Here is a 17,688-nt window from a genome sequence, read left to right as displayed (position 1 = left end):
TTCAGCGGCAGGGCTGAGCCAGAACCGTGTCAGGCTCGGGACCTCAGTGTGTCCATCTGTGAAATGGGAATTTGGGACCGGAGGCAGGGGCCTGTATAACCTAATCTTCATGTTATCCCAGAATCTGGGAACACTGAAGATGATAGAGCAGGGTCTTCTTGCACCGCTCCTTTATTTTTGCCTTCCCTTTCTCACTCAGAGGTAGATGCGCCCTCCAGTGGCCCATGCTTTGCTCAACCACAGGCATCCCGAGTTTGGTTATGATCTTAGCACTGCGCATGTGTGATTCTTTCTTGGCAGGCCCAGGAGGTCGCTGCTGCGCATGCGGCTCGGAGCAACTTGGGTGGGGAATTTCCCCGGAAGTCTCTCTTTATGGAGGGTTGGGGTTGGACGCTCCGCAGTCCTCCTAGGGCCGCTCTGACCGGCCGCTCGGCAACTTCTCGCCTCCTCTCCGCCAGCCCTCCCACAGCGGCTGCTAGGCTCCCGCCCCCACGCGCTGGCACAGCGGGTCTTCCCGCGGCCGCTCTGGCCCAAGCGTCCCGCCGTCTCTCTGATTTGGCCCAGCCGGCCGGGGAGGGAGGCGCGGGTGGGTGAGCAAAGGGACTGCGTCTATGGGGTCCAGGCCCGAGCCCCTGAAGACTGGCTCCGCCCCGGCATCCGCTCGCGCCCCGCCCCCGGCTGGAGGAGTCTCTCCTGGACCATCAGAGCCTTTCCTGGGCCCGGCCTGCAACCTCCATGTAGGCTTCTGCCGGGCCGTGGAGCCCTTCGCCCCCGGGGGCCCACCCGTCTATAAGGTCCGTTTGGCCTGCAGCGGCCTGAGTCTGTAACTGCTGGACACTGTTTATGGGGTCGGCCCCCTATGGGGATCCGTGTCTATAGGGACCCCCACCGTCCCTAGCGGTCGACTCCGTCCATAATGACTCCGTATACAGGGCCTTCCATCGCTCTGTAGGGCTCAGCCCTCGGCTTCCAGAGCCTATCAACAGCTGCCGTTCCCTTTGCCTGGACTGCGTCTCCTGGACCTCTTCGGTCTACAGGGCCATGCTATGCCTATAGAGGTCGCATTTGCAGGGCCTCACGCCTGGTAGAGGGTCCTCTCCAGGTTTCTACGGCCCATCCCCGCTCTAAGGGTCAGTGCAGGAGGCGGCGATGGCCCTGGGCAAGGCTCTGGCCACGGCACTGGCTTTGGCCTTGGTTGCGCTGGGGTCGCTGTCCCCTGGGGCCTGGGCGGGGGACTGCAAGGGGCAGCGGCAGGTGCTGCGGGAGGCGCCAGGCTTCGTGACGGATGGTGCGGGCAACTACAGCGTCAATGGCAACTGCGAGTGGCTCATCGAGGGTGAGTGGGGCCGCGTGGGTCACTCACTAATTCGCTGCTGGTTTATTCTTGTATGCCTTCATCCACTCACTACATTCCCAGAGCTCTGTTCTGGTCCAGGCCTTTTGCTCTAAAATGCCTGACATCCAGGGTTGCAGCCAACCTGGGGCCTGCCCTGGAGAGCCTCCAAGTCTGGTGACTTAGAGGCCTTGGCTGGGGTGGCGTCGCTGTCCCCTGGGGCCCTGGCGGGGGACTGCAAGGGGCATCTGGAGATGCACGTACACCCAGATGGACAATTACAAGCCAGAAGCAATGCTGGGTCTTCTGAGTAATTCTTAAGAACTCAGTGTCTGAGTCCAACCTGGCATTGAATTTGGTTCAACTACTTCGTCTTTTTCTTTTCTTTTCTTTTCTTTTTTTTTTTTTTGAGATTAGGGTCTCACTGTCACCCAGGCTGGAGTGCAATGGTACTAACACAATTTACGTACTGCAACCTCGCCCACTTGGGCTCAAGTGATCCTCCCACCTCAGCCTCTCGAGTAACTGAGTTTGTAGAGACAGAGTCTCACCATGTTGCTCAGGCCAGTCTCGTACTGCTGGGCTCAAACGATCCTCCCACCTCAGCCTCCCAAAGTGTTGGGATTGTAGGCGTGAGCCACTGTGCCTGGCTTCTTATTGTTATTAGCTTTGAGACTTTGAGCAGGTGGCTTCCTTTCTCTGAGGTTCAGCTTCCTTCCCCCACAAAATGGGATGACAACAGTACTCTCACCTCATAGGGTTGTTGGAATGAAATAAAAACAGGTATTTAACGTGCCTGATGTGTGGCATATAGTAACTGTTCAATAAATTGCATTAGGATTTTATTGTTGTTATTTGTAAAATACTTCAATAAAAGCATTTTTCTTCAGTCATTCATATGCCAGACATTATGTTTCCCATTGGACAGAGCCCAGACTGAGACAGCTCCAACAATTCCTGGTGACTTAGGTCTTGGAGTCCAGCTGGGGAGACAAACACATTAATAGTGAGAGCCAAGAGTGGTCTGTGAAGGAGGAATCCCACAGGCCTGGGAGAGCCCAGAGAAAGTGCCTGATATGGGGCAGGGGAGAACAGAGAAACGCTTCCTGGAGGAGGAAAGGTCTGAGCTGAGACCTAAAGGACCAATAGGAATCTGTCAGGAGCGGGAGGAAAAGCCCCAGCCCCACCCTTATGGGCTACCAGTCAGTGGGAGAGACAAACCCACTCCCAGCTTGTTTGTTTTCCTTTTCTACCCAATAAACTCCTATGCATGCTTCAGAACCCTATCTCAGTGGCGCCTTCTCTGTAAATACATGTGACTTAACTTGAGGTATAGCTGAGATTAGAGGTGTCTGTAGGAGGGAGCAGAAAGGCATTCCAGACAAGAATGGCCGTGCAAAGATGGGAAGTGGGATAGTGATGCTTGCTTTTGAAGAACTAGAAACTCGATGTGTTAGAACATAGAATACTGGCAGGCATGGTGGCTCATGCCTGTAGTCCTAGCACTTTGGGAGGCCGAGGCCAGTGGATCACCTGAAGTCAGGAGTTCAAGACCAGCCTGGACAATGTGGTGAAACACCCCCTCCTCCGTCTCTACTAAAAATAAAAAAATTATCTGGGCGTGATGGCACATCTCTGTAGTCCCAGCTTCTCAGGAGGCTGAGGCACAAGAATCGCTTGAACCTGGAGGTTTCAGTGAACTGATATTGTGTCACTACACTCCAGTCTGGGCAGCAGAGCAAGACTCCATGTTAAAGACAAAAACAAAAGCATAAAGACAGAATACAAGACAACCAATGAGCCAGAGGCTGCAGGGTGGGAGGAGCCAGCATTTGTGGGGTTTTGCGATTTTCAGCCCTATCCTGAGTGCAATAGACGCGTGGAAGAGAAGTTGAAAGGCAGTTCCTGGAGAAGTCCTGGAAGGCCTCACAGAGTAGTGGATGTAGAAGCTGGCCTCCAGACAGGGAGGTCCTGAGCACAGGCCAGAGGCATGAAAGGGCCTGGGTCATGCAGGGCCTCCCTTGGCAGCCCGTGGAGCTTGGTCTTTGTCTGGGGGTTCTGGGGAGCTATGGAAGGGTTTTGATCAGGGAGAGGACATGATCTGATTTATGTGTTAGAAGATCTCTCTGGCTGCTGTGTGGGGTACGGATGAAGGCATGTCTCTCCGTGTTAGCATGTCTACCTGTCAAGTTAGTGGGATGAGAACAGAGTAGGAAGAGAGAGAGAGAGAAAGAGAAAGAGAGAGAGAGAGAGAGAGAGAGTGTGTGTGTGTGTGTGTGTGTGAGAGAGAGAGAGAGACAAAGGTGTACTGGATATAAATTGCTCTCTGGGCTGAGTTCGGTGGCTTACGCCTGTAATCTCAGCACTTTGGGAGGCCAAGGCAGGCGAATCCCCTGAGGTCAGTAGATCAGGACCATCCTGGCTAACATGGTGAGATCCTCTCTCTACTAAAAACACAAAAAATTAGCCAGGCATGGTGGCACACACCTGTAGTCCTACTACTCAGGAGCCTGAGGCAGGAGAATCGCTTGACCTGGAGTACAGCTGAGATCATGCCACTGTACTCCAGCCTGGGTGCCAGAGCAAGACTCTGTCTCAAAAAAAATTATGGCTGGGTGCGGTGGCTCACGCCTGTAATCCCAGCACTTTGGGAGGCCGAGATGGGTGGATGACGAGGTCAAGATATCGAGACCGTCCTGACCAATATGGTGAAACCCTGTCTCTACTAAAAATACAAAAATTAGCTGGGTGTGGTGGTGCGTGCCTGTAGTCCCAGCTACTCTGGAGGCTGAGGCAGGAGAGTTGCTTGAACCTGGGAGGCGGAGGTTGCAGTGAGCTGAGATCGTGCCATTGCACTGCAGCCTGGCGCCTGGTGATGGAGTAAGACTCCGTCTCAAAAAAAAAAAAAAAAAAAAAATTACTCTCTGGCCTTAAAGAATCTCAGAATGGTTAGGCGGGCATGGTGGCTCATGCCTATAATCCCAGCACTTTGGGAGGCTAAGGCAGGCGGATCAACTGACATTAGGATTTGGAGACAAGCCTGGTCAACATGGAGAAACGCCGCCTCTGCTAAAAATACAAAAATTGGCCTGGCGCGGTGGCTCAAGTCTGTAATCCCAGCACTTTGGGAGGCCGAGGCGGGCAGATCACTAGGTCAAGAGATCGAGACCATCCTGGTCAACATGGTGAAACCCCGTCTCTACTAAAAATACAAAAAATCAGCCGGGCATGGTGGCACATGCCTGTAATCCCAGCTACTCGGGAGGCTGAGGCAGGAGAATTGCCTGAACCCAGGAGGCGGAGGTTGCGGTGAGCTGAGATCGCGCCATTGCACTCCAGCCTGGACAATGCGAAACTCCGTCTCAAAAAAAAAAAAAAATGCAGAAATTAACTTGGTATAGTGGCGCACGCCTGTGATCCCAGCTACTCAGGAGCCTGAGGCAGGAGAATCGCTTGAACCGGAGGCGGAGGTTGCAGTGAGCTGAGTTGCACCACTGCACTCCAACCTGGTTGACAGAGTGAGACTGCATCTCAAATAAAAAAAGAGTCTCATTCCCACCGGTTGAGAATGGTGGAGCTGGTCAGAGATATTCAGCCCCCAGTATATTCACTGAGACAGTGTTCAGGGCTGAAAAGGGACATGCAGGGGTTGGGTGGATGTACCTAAGGAAGAAAGAGGACTGTGCTGGAGGTCACAGAGGAGGAGCCACTGAAACAGGGTTCTGAAGCATGCATAGGAGTTTATTGAGTGGAAAAAGGGAACAAACAGCCTGTATGAAGACATGAGGGTGGTTGGGGTGTCTCAGGATCCCTGTCTGCTTGTCTGGTCTGATGGCACTTTTGACTGGGAATGGGAGGTAATGAGAGCCAGAAGCAGGGGAAGAGGGGCCTTGAATGTCACTCGGAGCAGCCTGGCCTTCCCCTTGGTGTTAATGGGGAGCCACAGAAGGTTTTGAGCAGGAGTAGGGCATTGCCCTCAGGCTGGAGACTTGGTGAGCTGATCTGGCAAGAGAGGGTGAGTTCCTACCTGGGGCAGGGGCTTAGAGGGGTGGAGAGGTGTAGAGAATGCAATAGATGTTTGTGGAGTTTCACCAATGAGACTTGGGGACCATCTGGGTGGATTTTGGGGTAAGGAAGGAGTCTAGGAGACCTCCAGACCCCCCGTTGATGATCTTCTGTTCTTACCAGTGCTTGTCACCTCTTACCTATAAGAACCAACACCTTTTTCCTTATATTATAAAATAAACAACCAAGGCCAGGTGCAGTGGCTCACTCCTGTAATCCCAACACTTTGGGAGGCCAAGGCAGGCAGATCATGAGGTCAGGAGTTTGAGACCGGCCTGACCAACAAGATGAAACCCCGTCTCTGCTAAAAATACAAAAGTTAGCTGGGCATGATGGTGGGCACCTATAATCTCAGCTACTTAGGAGGCTGAGGCAGGAGAATTGCTTGAACCTGGGAGGCGGAGGTTGCTGCGAACTGAGATTGTGCCACTGCACTCTATCCTAGGTGACAGTGAGACTCTGTCTCAAAAAAAAAAAGAAAAAAAGTTAAAAAAAACAAACCCAGCTGGGTGCAGTGGCACACGCCTATAATCCCAGCACTTTGGGAATCTGAGGCCGAAGGATCGCTTGAGCCCAGGAGTTAAAGACTAGCCTAGATACCATGGTGAGATGCTATCTCTATAAAAAAATTATAAAAGATTAGCTGGGCATGTGCCTATATTCCTAGCTTCTGGGGAGGCTGAAATGGGCAGATCCCTTGAGCCTGGGAGGCTGAGGTTGCAGTGAGCTGATTGCGCTACTGCACTTCAGCCTGGGCAGCAGAGCGAGACCCTGTTTCAGGAAAAAAAAGAAGGATAAACAACTGCCGGGCGTGGTGGCTCAAGCCTGTAATCCAAGCACTTTGGGAGGCTGAGGCGGGTGGATCATGAAGTCAAGAGATCGAGACCATCCTGGTCAACATGGTGAAACCCCGTCTCTACTAAAAATACAAAAAATTAGCTGGGCATGGTGGTGCGTGCCTGTAATCCCAGCTACTCAGGAGGCTGAGGCAGGAGAATTGCCTGAACCCAGGAGGCGGAGGTTGCGGTGAGTCGAGATTGCGCCATTGCACTCCAGCCTGGGTAACAAGAGCGAAACTCCGTCTCAAAAACAAACAAACAAACAAACAAACAAAACCCAACCCACTAACTTTTGTATTATGTTCACACTTTAGTCCCATATATATATATATATATATATATATATATATATTTTTTTTTTTTTTTTTTTTTTTTTTTTTTTTGAGACAGAGTCTTTTTCTGTTGCCCAGGTTGGAATGCATTGGCGCAATCTTGGTTCACTGCAATTTCTCCTTCCCAGGTTCAAGTGATTGTCATGCCTTGCTTGGTTTCCCAAGTAGCTGTGATTACAGGCATGTGCTACCATGCCTGGCTAATTTTTATATTTTTAGTCGAGATGGGCTTTCTCTATGTTGGCCAGGATGGTCTCGAACTCCTGGTCTCAAGTGATCTGTCCTGGGATCATAGATGTGAGCTGCGACACCCAGCCCAGTCCTAGTCGTTACAACATCCTCATGAATAAGGGGCATCCTGTTTTTGAGCAGGAGGGGTTTGGGATCAGATTTCTGTCTGGAATGATACGGGGGTTGGGTGGAAACAGGAGACCTTCAACTTAGGGAAGAACTTGGGGAGGCAGATGGTGAGCCGGCCTCTGGCAGGCACTTAACAAAGATGTGCTTGTGATTCCAGGAACAGAGCTTTATAGTTTGAGTTGAGGCTGGTAAGATTCTGGGAGGTCTGGTTGTATGGCCCTGCTGAATGGTTCTTCTGCGTTCCCCAGAGCATGGGTGGGATCTGTGTGTGACGTTCGTGGGGGCTCTGGTCAGAGCCTGAGGGAGAGCTTCCAGCTTTGGTATTCTTTCTTTTGTGTATTTCTTCATTCCGTCATCCAGCATTTCCTGAGCCTTTGCTCAGTGCCAAGCCCAGGTCTGGGCAGTGCTGCAGAGGGAATTAGGCCCACGTCCAGGCCCTGCCCTGCAGGGAGACAGAGCAGGACATAGATGTTCCTGGCCCAGAGGAGTGAAGGTTATAATAGGATGTGAGGACCCTATAGAGGGGCCCCTAACCCAGCTAGGAGGCATCCTGGAGGAAGAGGGCTGGTGGTGGGAAGGGAGAATATGTTGCAGACAGAGGGAGAATCTTGTACAAAGGCCCAGCTCCCATTAGAGCTGTAAGAAAGCAGTGAGATGATTTGAGACAAAGCGAGGCTCCAAACAGCAGTTTAGGGAGCTGGACTTTCTCATAGGGTGATAGGGAGCCATGTAGGGCTTTGAAGAAAGGAAGCGACAAGGCCAGATGAGTTGGGAAGATCTCTCAGGGACTCACATCAGGGCAAGAAGGGGGCTGGATCAGTGGTTCTGGTGAGAGAGGTTGAGGCTGGGCAGGTAAGGGCACAGTATTGAACACCCTGGCTCTGAGCTGGCAGGCTGGAGTCATCACCTCGTTGAATGTTCACCCCAGCCTTCATGGGTGGGAGGAATTATCCCCATTTTACAGTCAAGGAAACCAAGGCCCAGAGAGCCCATGGAACTGGCCCAGGATCACTCAAACATTGAGAGTGGTGGCTGAGTGTTTCCAGGATCCAGATAGGCACATTGAGGGTTATGGGGGAAAGGGCTGGCCCAGGGTCCTCTAGCCAGTCACGGGCATAGCCAGAGCCCGAGCCCAGGCCTCCTAATTTCCATCACCCAGAGGACTCCCCTCAGCTGCCTGCTCAGTAGCCTCCTCATGTGGGATGTAGAATGAGAGAGGCTACCAGAACCAGGACTGGCAGAGAACAAGACAGTGACAGTGTTAGGGGAAGTGGCACTCACCATGATGTGCAGGCCCTGTTGTCAGCATTTCTTTTTTTAGCGGGGGGTGCGGTGGGTGGGGCAGAGTTTTGCTCTGTTGCCCAGGCTGGAGGCAATGGCACCATCACAGCTCATTGCAACCTCTGCCTTCTGGGTTCAAGGATTCTCCTGTCTCAGCCTTCCAAGTAGCTGGGATTACAAGCATGTGCCACCACATCCAGCTAATTTTTTTTGTATTTTTAGCAGATACAGGGTTTCACGGTGTTGGCCAGGCTGGTCTCAAACTTCTGACCTCAGGTGATCCCCCCACCTGGGCCTCCCAAAGTACTGAGATTACAGGTGTGAGCCACTGTGCCTGGTCTCTGCTGTTTTTTATTGGTCAAGCAAGTCACTAAGGCTCTTCCCAGATACAAGGGGCAGGGAATTACCTGTCAATGGCAGGAGTGGCCTAGAAGTTTGAATCTACTACAGTACCACTATATCCCTCTTTACAGATGAGGAGACGGATCCAGAGGGAGTGAGTTACGTGCCCAAGATCACACAGCTCGTAGCTATTCGGTGGCAGAGCCAAGACATAAGCTCAGGCAGTCTGGTTCCAGAGTTTGTGCTTCTAGCCATCACAGTAAACAGATGTGAGACTCTGGATGGGCACAGAGGGGAACCATGCTGCTCCAAGGTTAGGCCTCTGTTCAAGGGGAAGAAACTGGACTCTTCTTGTGGAGCTCCGTTCAGCCTGGGCCAGGGGACTGTCACGGAGATGCTGTTCTCACTAGGATTATGACCTTGAACCTCCAGCCTGGACATGTCTGAAGCTCAGGCAGAGACAGGAAGAGCGAGGCCTCAGGAACAGTGTGGCTTCTGCTCTGTGTAGCCACTGGGATGGGGTTTTCTCTCTGCACTTTATTTTCCCATCTGAATGGTGGGGTGTTCATTCTGATCTCAGGAGACCTTTCTAGAGGTCAGGAATATTGTGATTCTTTCTCTGGGCTCCTGTCCATCTGTTTGTCACAGCCCTTGACCGTTCTAGGCTATGAGACTGGGAGACCCTCCAAGGTGGGGCCCAGGTCTGACTCATCCTTGAGCCCCCAGCATCACCTGGAGCAGGGTTTGGTGTTTGTGGGAGGCTGCAGGGAGGTGTCGGGAGAAGGTACACTTTTTTTTTTTTTTTTGGAGACGGAGTCTTGCACTGTCGCCCAGGCTGTAGTACAGTGGTGCTCTCAGCTCACTGCAATCTCTGCCTCCTGGGTTCAAGCAATTCTCCTGCCTCAGCCTCCTGAGTAGCTGGGACTACAGGTATGCGCCAGCATGCTCAGCTAATTTTTTTTTGTATTTTTAGTAGAGACAGGGTTTCACCATGTTGGCCAGGATGGTCTCAATCACCTGACCTCGTGATCCACCCACCTCGGCCTCCGAAAGTGTTGGGGTTACAGGCTTGAGCCACCTCCCTTGGCCAAGGAGGTCCACTTTAGAACCTGGTCCCTCTGTGCTCACCTCCCAGCCCCAAGCCCCCAGCACCGGATCCTGCTGGACTTCCTTTTCCTGGACACGGAGTGCACATATGACTACCTGTTCGTCTATGATGGTGACTCTCCCCGAGGGCCACTGCTTGCCAGTCTAAGCGGGAGCACCCGGCCTCCGCCCATTGAGGCTTCCTCAGGCAAGGTTAGTGGGGACAGGGCTGTGGGGTAGATACACCAAGGGAAAGAAAGGGAAGAGGGCATCTGAGAGCAGGACACAAGGGAAGGTGGAGAGAGGCAAAGGAAGGAGATGGGGCTCTGGGTCCCCCAGAGTGGACAGGAACAAGAGTGGACCACCCTCCCAGGCCAGTCCCCCGGCCCTGCCCACCTTACCCAGTCCACCTTGTGCCTGCAGATGCTGCTGCACCTCTTCAGCGATGCCAACTACAACCTGCTGGGCTTTAATGCCTCATTCCGCTTCTCCCTGTGCCCGGGTGGCTGCCGGAGCCATGGACAGTGCCAGCCGCCGGGTGTGTGTGCTTGCGAGCCTGGCTGGGGGGGTCCTGACTGTGGTCTGCAGGAGTGTTCAGCCTACTGTGGCAGCCATGGCACCTGCGCCTCGGTGAGCTGGTCCCCAGCCCTGTTTCCCCTGGGGTCCTGATCTGTGAGCACACCCTCCATGCCCATCTCCTAGGTCTGACCTTGCCCCTGCATGAAACTCCCCCCACCATCCGACCCTTTCCCATGATACTCACGTCCCTCTCCTTCCAGAGCTTGCCCCCTACCCATTACTCCAACCCCACCCCACCTTCACCTGCAGGCCCTTCCCTGCTTAGCATATCCCACACTCATCTATATCCCACTCTCACCTGTGAATACCACCCTCCTTCCTCCAGCCAGGCCCAACTCTGTCCTCCCACCCAGCCACTCTGTGTGGCCTTGGACCCCCTGCCATGACTTCCAACCTCACACCACTGACCTTCTGCCTAAGCTGTGCACATCCAGCTTTCAATCTGGATCACGCTTTGAGCCCTCCCCATCTTGGCCTCCCCAGATCTGAGCTCTTTAGGCTGAACATCAGCCTCACTGACTGACTGTCTTCTCCAACCTGCCATCTTTCTGTCTGTTCTCCTTTTTCGCTGTGTGCCTTTTCCTTTTTTTGTGGTCTTCTTTTTTTCCATCTGTCTGCTTCCTTCTGTTGTGTCTCTTTGTCTCTTGTTTCTCTCTGTCTGACGGTTTGCCTCTCTCCTCTTCCTGTCTCTCTCTGTCTCCCTTTCTCTCTGTCTCTTTCCTTTTCCATACTCTCCCTGCTTTCTCTCTCTCTCTCCCTTTGCACCCTGTCTCATTCTGGCTTTTTCTCTTTGTCTCTTTTGTCTCTCTGTCCTTCTCTCTCCCCTTATCTCTGCCTTTATGTCTCCTTCTCCCCAGCCTCTGGGACCATGCCGCTGTGAGCCTGGCTTCTTGGGACGTGCCTGTGACCTGCACTTGCGGGAGAACCAGGGGGCTGGCTGGTGGCACAACGTGAGTGCTGGGGACCCTGCCTTCTCTGCCCGTATCGGGGCAGCTGGTGCCTTCCTGTCCCCACCGGGGCTGCTGGCAGTTTTCGGAGGTGAGCAGATGGGATGAGTATCAGGGGTCTGGAGGCCTGGCAGCCCGTGGCCAGGGCTTGAGATTTTCTACCGCTCCACAGGCCAGGACCTCAACAACGCCCTGGGTGACCTTGTCCTATACAACTTCTCTGCCAACACCTGGGAGTCCTGGGACCTGAGTCCTGCCCCGGTATGGACCCCTCCCCTGTCCTGGAGGAGCCTGCCCACTCAAGCAGGCCCAGCCAGGGACCCCCAGACTGATCCCCTGTCACCCAGTCCTCCCCCGGTTCCCACAGATTGCTGTAGGAACCTACTTTTCCCTGTTTCTGCCTTTTCTTTCTATTTTTTTTCTTCCTCCTCTTCCTTTATCTGCTTTTGTGCATCTTATTTTTCCACATGTCTCCTGTCTCTCGATCTAGTCTATTTTAGTCTGTCTGACTTCCGGGCTTCTGTGTTCTCGGTTTCTGGGTCTCCATCTCTCTGGGTCTGTTTCTCTCCCCTGTTTGTCCTTCTAACTCTGTCTCCCTGTGTCTTCCCTCTCTTACTATGTTTCTCTGTTTCTGTGGGTCTGTCTTTTCTCTCTCTACCGATCTCTGCCTTTCTCTTTGTCTCTGTCTTTATCTCGCCTTCTCTCCTTGTTTCTCTGGCTCTGCACCTCTCTGTCTAAGCCTGGCTCTGGCTCTCTCGCTGTGTCTCTATCTCTGTCTCTTGTCTCTTCCTCACAGGCTGCCCGTCACTCCCACGTGGCCGTGGCCTGGGCCGGCTCCCTGGTGCTGATGGGTGGTGAGCTGGCTGACGGCTCACTCACCAACGACGTGTGGGCCTTCAGTCCACTGGGTGGGGGCCGCTGGGAGCTCCTGGCACCACCTGCCTCCAGCTCCTTGGGGCCCCCAGGCCTGGCAGGTCACGCGGCTGCCCTAGTGGATGACGTCTGGCTGTATGTGTCTGGAGGCCGCACCCAGCACGACCTTTTCTCCTCTGGCCTCTTCCGTTTCCGCCTGGACAGCACCAGCGGGGGCTATTGGGAGCAGGTGATTCCGGCAGGTGGACGGCCCCCTGCTGCCACTGGCCACTCCATGGTATTCCATGCCCCCTCCCGTGCCCTGCTGGTTCATGGTGGACACCGGCCCTCCACTGCCCGGTAAGTGACCTGTCCCATAACCTGTGCCCCACAGGCCAGGCCCAGTTCAACACCATAGGCCTTTAGTCTTTAGAGGTCTTTGCCCACTACCGGACTCTTGTGGTCTCTGCATCACTCCTTCCTTCATTGATTCTTCTTTCTTTATTCACTCACTGATTTATTCACCCACTCACATATTGTCTGATGTTTTATTCAAGCTCTTGGTGAATTGCTTCCCATACACTCCCATCCATGTATCTATTCAACAGAGCCCTGCTTGGTGTCTAGACCCTGCTAGCTTATGTGGGTACCCAGAGATGAGTCAGAGTCCTGCCCACAGGGAACTTCTAGTTTGGAGGGGACATAGAGCCAGTCATGGCCAGTCTCATGCCTGGGTCATCACACAGCTCCTAAGAGCTTGGAGGAGGGAGAGACCCTTCCCACCCTGAGCCCCTGTCCTGCTCCTTCTTCGGTAGGTTCTCTGTGCGAGTGAACTCCACTGAACTTTTCCATGTGGATCGGCGCTTGTGGACAACCCTGAAGGGGCGGGATGGGCTTCAGGGCCCAAGGGAGCGAGCCTTCCACACAGCCAGCGTTCTGGGCAACTACATGGTGGTCTATGGTGAGGAAGCTCCCCAATCCTTCCTGCCTGCCTGCTGAGGGCCTGAGCCAACCCTGAGCTGAGGCTCCCTGCATGGGAGTCCCCACCTCCCCCAGGCTTGCCGGCTATGCTCCTTTCCTCCTCTCCCAGGGGGCAATGTGCACACCCATTACCAGGAGGAAAAGTGCTATGAAGACGGCATCTTCTTCTACCACCTCGGCTGCCATCAATGGGTGTCAGGGGCTGAGCTTGCCCCCCCAGGAACCCCTGAGGGTGAGTGGCCCCTGTTGTTCACTAGGGGCTCTTGAGGGTCCTGCCTCCCTTCACAGTGATTCTGGACTCAAGCCATCTCAGTCCTTGTGAGGATGAGCCTGACATCCAGGCCAGTTGGTGCCAGCCTCAGGAGGCAAGCCTGGGATGGAGATGGGACCTAGGACATCATCACCATGGAGATGGGAGGCCTTTACGGCAGCATCCAGTGTGGGTTCCAATCCAGGTTTTGCCAGTTCCAGCTGCCCCAGGCAAATGTCTAAGAGGCTAAGAAGCAGCAACTTTTCCTTCTTTCCTTCCTTCCTGCCTTCCCTTCCTTCCCACCCTCCTTCTTTCTCCCCTCCCCTTCCCCCCCTCCCCTTTCTTTCTTTCTTTTCTTTCAGTGGAGTCTTGCTCCATCACCCAGGCTAGCGTAGAGTAGCACCATCTCAGCTCACTGCAACCTCCGCCTCCCGAGTTCAAGCGATTCTCCTGCCTCAGCATCCTGAGTAGCTGGGATTAGGGATTATAGGCACACCTTACCATGCCTAGCTAATTTTTTTTTTTTTTTTTTTTTTAGTAGAGACATGGTTTCATCACGTTGGCCAGGCTGGTCTCCAACTCCTCCTAACCTCAAGCGATTTGCCTTTCTTAGTCTCCCAAAGTGCTGGGATGACAGGTGTGAGCCACTGCGCCTGGCCTTTTTAACTTTCATTTTAGGTTCAGAGGTACATGTGCAGTTTTGTTATATAGGTAAATTGTGTGTCATGGGGATTTGGTGTACTGATTATTTCATCACCCAGGTATTAAGCCTAGTACCCAACGGGTACTTTTTTTTTTTTTTTTTTTGAGATGGGAGTTTTACTCTGTTTCCCAGACTGGAGTGCAGTGGCGCAATCTTGGCTTACTGCAACCTCCGCTTCCTGGGTTCAAGTGATCCTCCTACCTCAGCCTCCCAAGGAGCTGGAAGTACAGAAACATGCCAACATGCCTGGCTAATTTTTTTGTATTTTTAGTAGAGATGGGGTTTCGCCACGTTGGCCAGGCTGGTCTCCAACTCCTGACTTCAGGTGATCCACCCGCCTTAGCCTCCCAAAGTGCTGGGATTACAGGCTGAGCCACTGCACCTATCCCCTATAGGTAGTATTTTGATCCTCTACTCCAGCCCTGAAGTAGGCCCTTCAAGTGTCTGTTGTTCCCTTCTTTGCATCCATGTGCACACAATGTTTGGCTCCTACTTCTGAGAACATGCGATGCTTTATTTTCTGTTCCTGTATTAGTTTGCTTAGGGTAATGGCCTCCAGCTACATCCATGTTGATGCAAAGGGCATGGTCTTGTTCTTTTTTATGGCCATGTAATATTCCATGCATAATGTATATTTTTCTTTTCTTTCCTTTCCTTTCTTTCTTTCTTTTTTTTTTTTTTGTTTTTGAGATGGAGTTTTGCTCTTGTCACCCAGGCTGGAGTGCAATGGCACGATCTCGGCTCACTGCAACCTCTGCCTCCCAGGTTCAAGTGATTCTTCTGCCTCAGCCTCCTGAGTAGCTGGGATTATAGGCACCCACTACCATGCCTGGCTAATTTTTGTTTTTTAGTAGTGATGGGGTTTCACTATGTTGGCTAGGCTGGTCCTGAACTCCTGACCTCAGATGATACACCCACCTCAGCCTCCCAAAGTGCCGGGGTTACAGGCATGAGCCACCATGCCTGGCCTCCATTTTCTTCATTCAGTCTATCATTGATGGATATTTAGGTTGATACCATGTCTTTGTAATTGTGAACAGTGCTGCAATGAACGTACACGTACATGTGTCTTTCTGTTAGAACAATTTATATTCCTTTGGGTATATGTCCTATAATGGGATTGCTGGGTCAAATGGTAAATCTGTTTTAAGTTCTTTCAGAAATCTTCAAACTGCTTTCCATAATGCCTGAACTAATTTACATTCCCACCAGCAGTATATAAGCTTTCCCTTTTCTCTGCAACCTCACTTGCATGTGTTATTTTTTGACTTTTTGATAATAGCCATTCTGACTGGGGCATTTCATTGTTGTTTTGATTTGCATTTCTCTCATGATTAGTGATATTGAGCATTTCTTCATGTGCTTATTGGCCACATATATGTCTTCTTTTGAAAAATGTCTGTTTATGTCCTTTGTCTACTTTTTTTTTTTTTTTTTTTTTTTTTTGAGACGGAGTTTCACTCTTGTTACCCAGGCTGGAGTGCAATGGTACGATCTTGGCTCACTGCAACCTCCGCCTCCTGAGTTCAAGCAATTCTCCTGCCTCAGCCTCCTGAGTAGCTGGGATTACAGGCACACACCACCATGCCCAGCTAATTTTTTGTATTTTTAGTAGAGATGAGGTTTCACCATGTTGACCAGGATGGTCTCGATCTCTTGACCTCGTGATCCACCTGCCTCAGCCTCCCAAAGTGCTGGGATTACAGGCTTGAGCCACCGTGCCCGGCCCTTTGTCTACTTTTTAATGGGGTTGTTTTCTGCTTGTTAGCTTATTTAAGTTCCATATCGATTCTGGATATTAGAGTTTTGTTGGATGCATAGTTTGCAAATGTTTTCTCACATTCTGTAGGTTGTTTTTGTTTTGTTTTTGAGATAAGTCTCCCTCTGTCAACCAGGCTGGAGTTCAGTGGCCCTATCTTGGCTCACTGCATCCTCCACCTCCCTGGTTCAAGCAATTTCCCTGCCTCAGCCTTCCAAGTAGCTGGGTTTATAGGTGCCTGCCACCATGCCCGGCTAATATTTTTGTATTTTCAGTAGAGACAGGGTTTCACCATGTTGGCTAGACTGGTTTGGAACTCTTGACCTCAGGCAATCCACCTGCTCAGCCTCCAAAGTGCTGGGATTACAGGTGTGAGCCACTGCCCGGGTTGTTTGTTTACTCTATTGATAGTATCTTTAGCAGCAAGATCACAGTGGATAAGTAACAGAGCCAGCATGGCTATCCAGACAACCATCTGTTTTCCACCGTAGAAAGCATTGTCGAAGTAACCACTGAGCTAAAGCCGGCCCCAAACAACCATCTGTATAAAACCATCACTTAAGCTCTGTACCTCCGTTTCCTCATCTGTGAAATGAAAATTATGATAACACTTATGCCATTGGGTAGCTGTAAGAATAAATTGAGATGATCCTTGAAGAACGAAGCCTAGTGAAGGGTACCACACATTGTCTTTCTTTTTTTAAATTTTTATTATTTATTTTTGAGACAGAGTCTCACTCTGTTGCCCACACTGGAGTGCAGTGGCCCAATCTTGGCTCATTCCAACCTCTGCCTCCCAGGTTCAAGCAATTCTCATGCTTCAGCTTCCTGAGTAGCTGGGACTACAGGTGTGTGCCACCACGCTAGGCTAATATTTGTTTTTTTAGTAGAAATGGGTTTTTTGCCATGTTGGTCAGGTGGTCCCAAACTCCTGGCCTCAAGTGATCACCACCTGCCTCAGCTTTCCAAATTGCTGGAATTACCGTTGCTATTATTATTATTATTATTATTATTATTTTCAGATGGAGTCTCACTCTGTCACCAGACTGGAGTGCAGTGGCAGAATCTCAGCTTACTGCAACCTCTGCCTCCTGGGCTCAAGTGATTCTCCTGCCTCAACCTCCTGAGTAGCAGGGATTACAGGTGCCTGCTACCACATCCAGCTAATTTTTTTTTTTTTTTTTTGAGACAGAGTCTCACTCTGTCACCAGGCTGGAGTGCAGTGGCGTGATCTTAGCTCACTGCAACCTCCGCCTCCTGGGTTCAAGCAATTCTTCTGCCTTAGCCTCCCAGGTAGCTGGGACTACAGGTCCATGCCACCACATTCAGCTAATTTTTTTGTTTTATTAGAGACGGGGTTTCACTATGCTGGCCAGGATGGTCTCGATCTCTTGACCTCATGATTCGCCCACCTCGGCCTCCCAAAGTGCTGGGTTTGCAGATGTGAGCCACTCCGCCCAGCCTAATTTTTGTATTTTTTTAAGTAGAGACGGGATTTCACTGTGTTGGCCAGGCTGGTCTTGAACGCCTGACCTGTGATCCACTTGCCTTGGCCTCCCAAAGTGCTAGGATTACAAGCGTGAGCTGGCATCCAGCCAGGCATTATTATTGTTGTTACTGTTTTATTTTATTTATTTGTTTTTTGAGACAGAATCTTGCTCTGTCACCAGGCTGGAATGCAGTGGCACGATCTTGGCTCACTGTAAACTCTGTCTCCCGGGTTCAAGCGATTCCCCTGCGTCAGCCTCCTGAGTAGCTGGGACTATAGGCGCACGCCACCATGCCTGACTAATTTTTCGTATTTTAGTAGAGACGGGGTTTCACCATGACCAGGATGGTCTCGATCTCCTGACCTCGTGATTCGCCTGCCTCAACCTCCCAAAGTGCTGGGATTACAGGCGTGAGCCACCTCGCGCAGCCCTATTTTATTTTATTTTACTTGAGATAGAGTCTTGCTCTGTCGCCCAGGCTAGAGTGTA

At 51.7% G+C, this 17,688-nt stretch overlaps 1 protein-coding gene across 5 annotated transcripts in view; it reads left to right on the top strand.

Annotated features, from left to right (window-relative positions):
* The first annotated feature begins 406 nt into the window (after positions 1-406).
* Positions 407-17,688, top strand: part of MEGF8 (multiple EGF like domains 8) — a 56,519-nt gene continuing 39,237 nt past the window's right edge. For 2 of the 5 annotated variants that reach the window (XM_074385583.1, XM_074385582.1), the window contains exons 1-9: positions 407-1,336; positions 9,688-9,851; positions 10,062-10,268; positions 11,075-11,255; positions 11,337-11,425; positions 11,961-12,376; positions 12,832-12,977; positions 13,107-13,229; positions 13,786-13,884. In XM_074385583.1, the coding sequence (XP_074241684.1) occupies positions 1,150-1,336; positions 9,688-9,851; positions 10,062-10,268; positions 11,075-11,255; positions 11,337-11,425; positions 11,961-12,376; positions 12,832-12,977; positions 13,107-13,229; positions 13,786-13,884 (1,612 nt within the window). In that variant the 5' untranslated portion in view covers positions 407-1,149. The remainder of the gene's footprint in view (positions 1,337-9,687; positions 9,852-10,061; positions 10,269-11,074; positions 11,256-11,336; positions 11,426-11,960; positions 12,377-12,831; positions 12,978-13,106; positions 13,230-13,785; positions 13,885-17,688) is intronic. The other 3 variants (XM_074385584.1, XM_074385586.1, XM_010331065.3) reach the window with 3 other exon arrangements.

Source organism: Saimiri boliviensis, chromosome 14, assembly GCF_048565385.1.
Source record: "Saimiri boliviensis isolate mSaiBol1 chromosome 14, mSaiBol1.pri, whole genome shotgun sequence".
Classification (NCBI taxonomy): domain Eukaryota; kingdom Metazoa; phylum Chordata; class Mammalia; order Primates; family Cebidae; genus Saimiri; species Saimiri boliviensis.
This window is presented reverse-complemented; position numbering and strand designations above follow the sequence as displayed.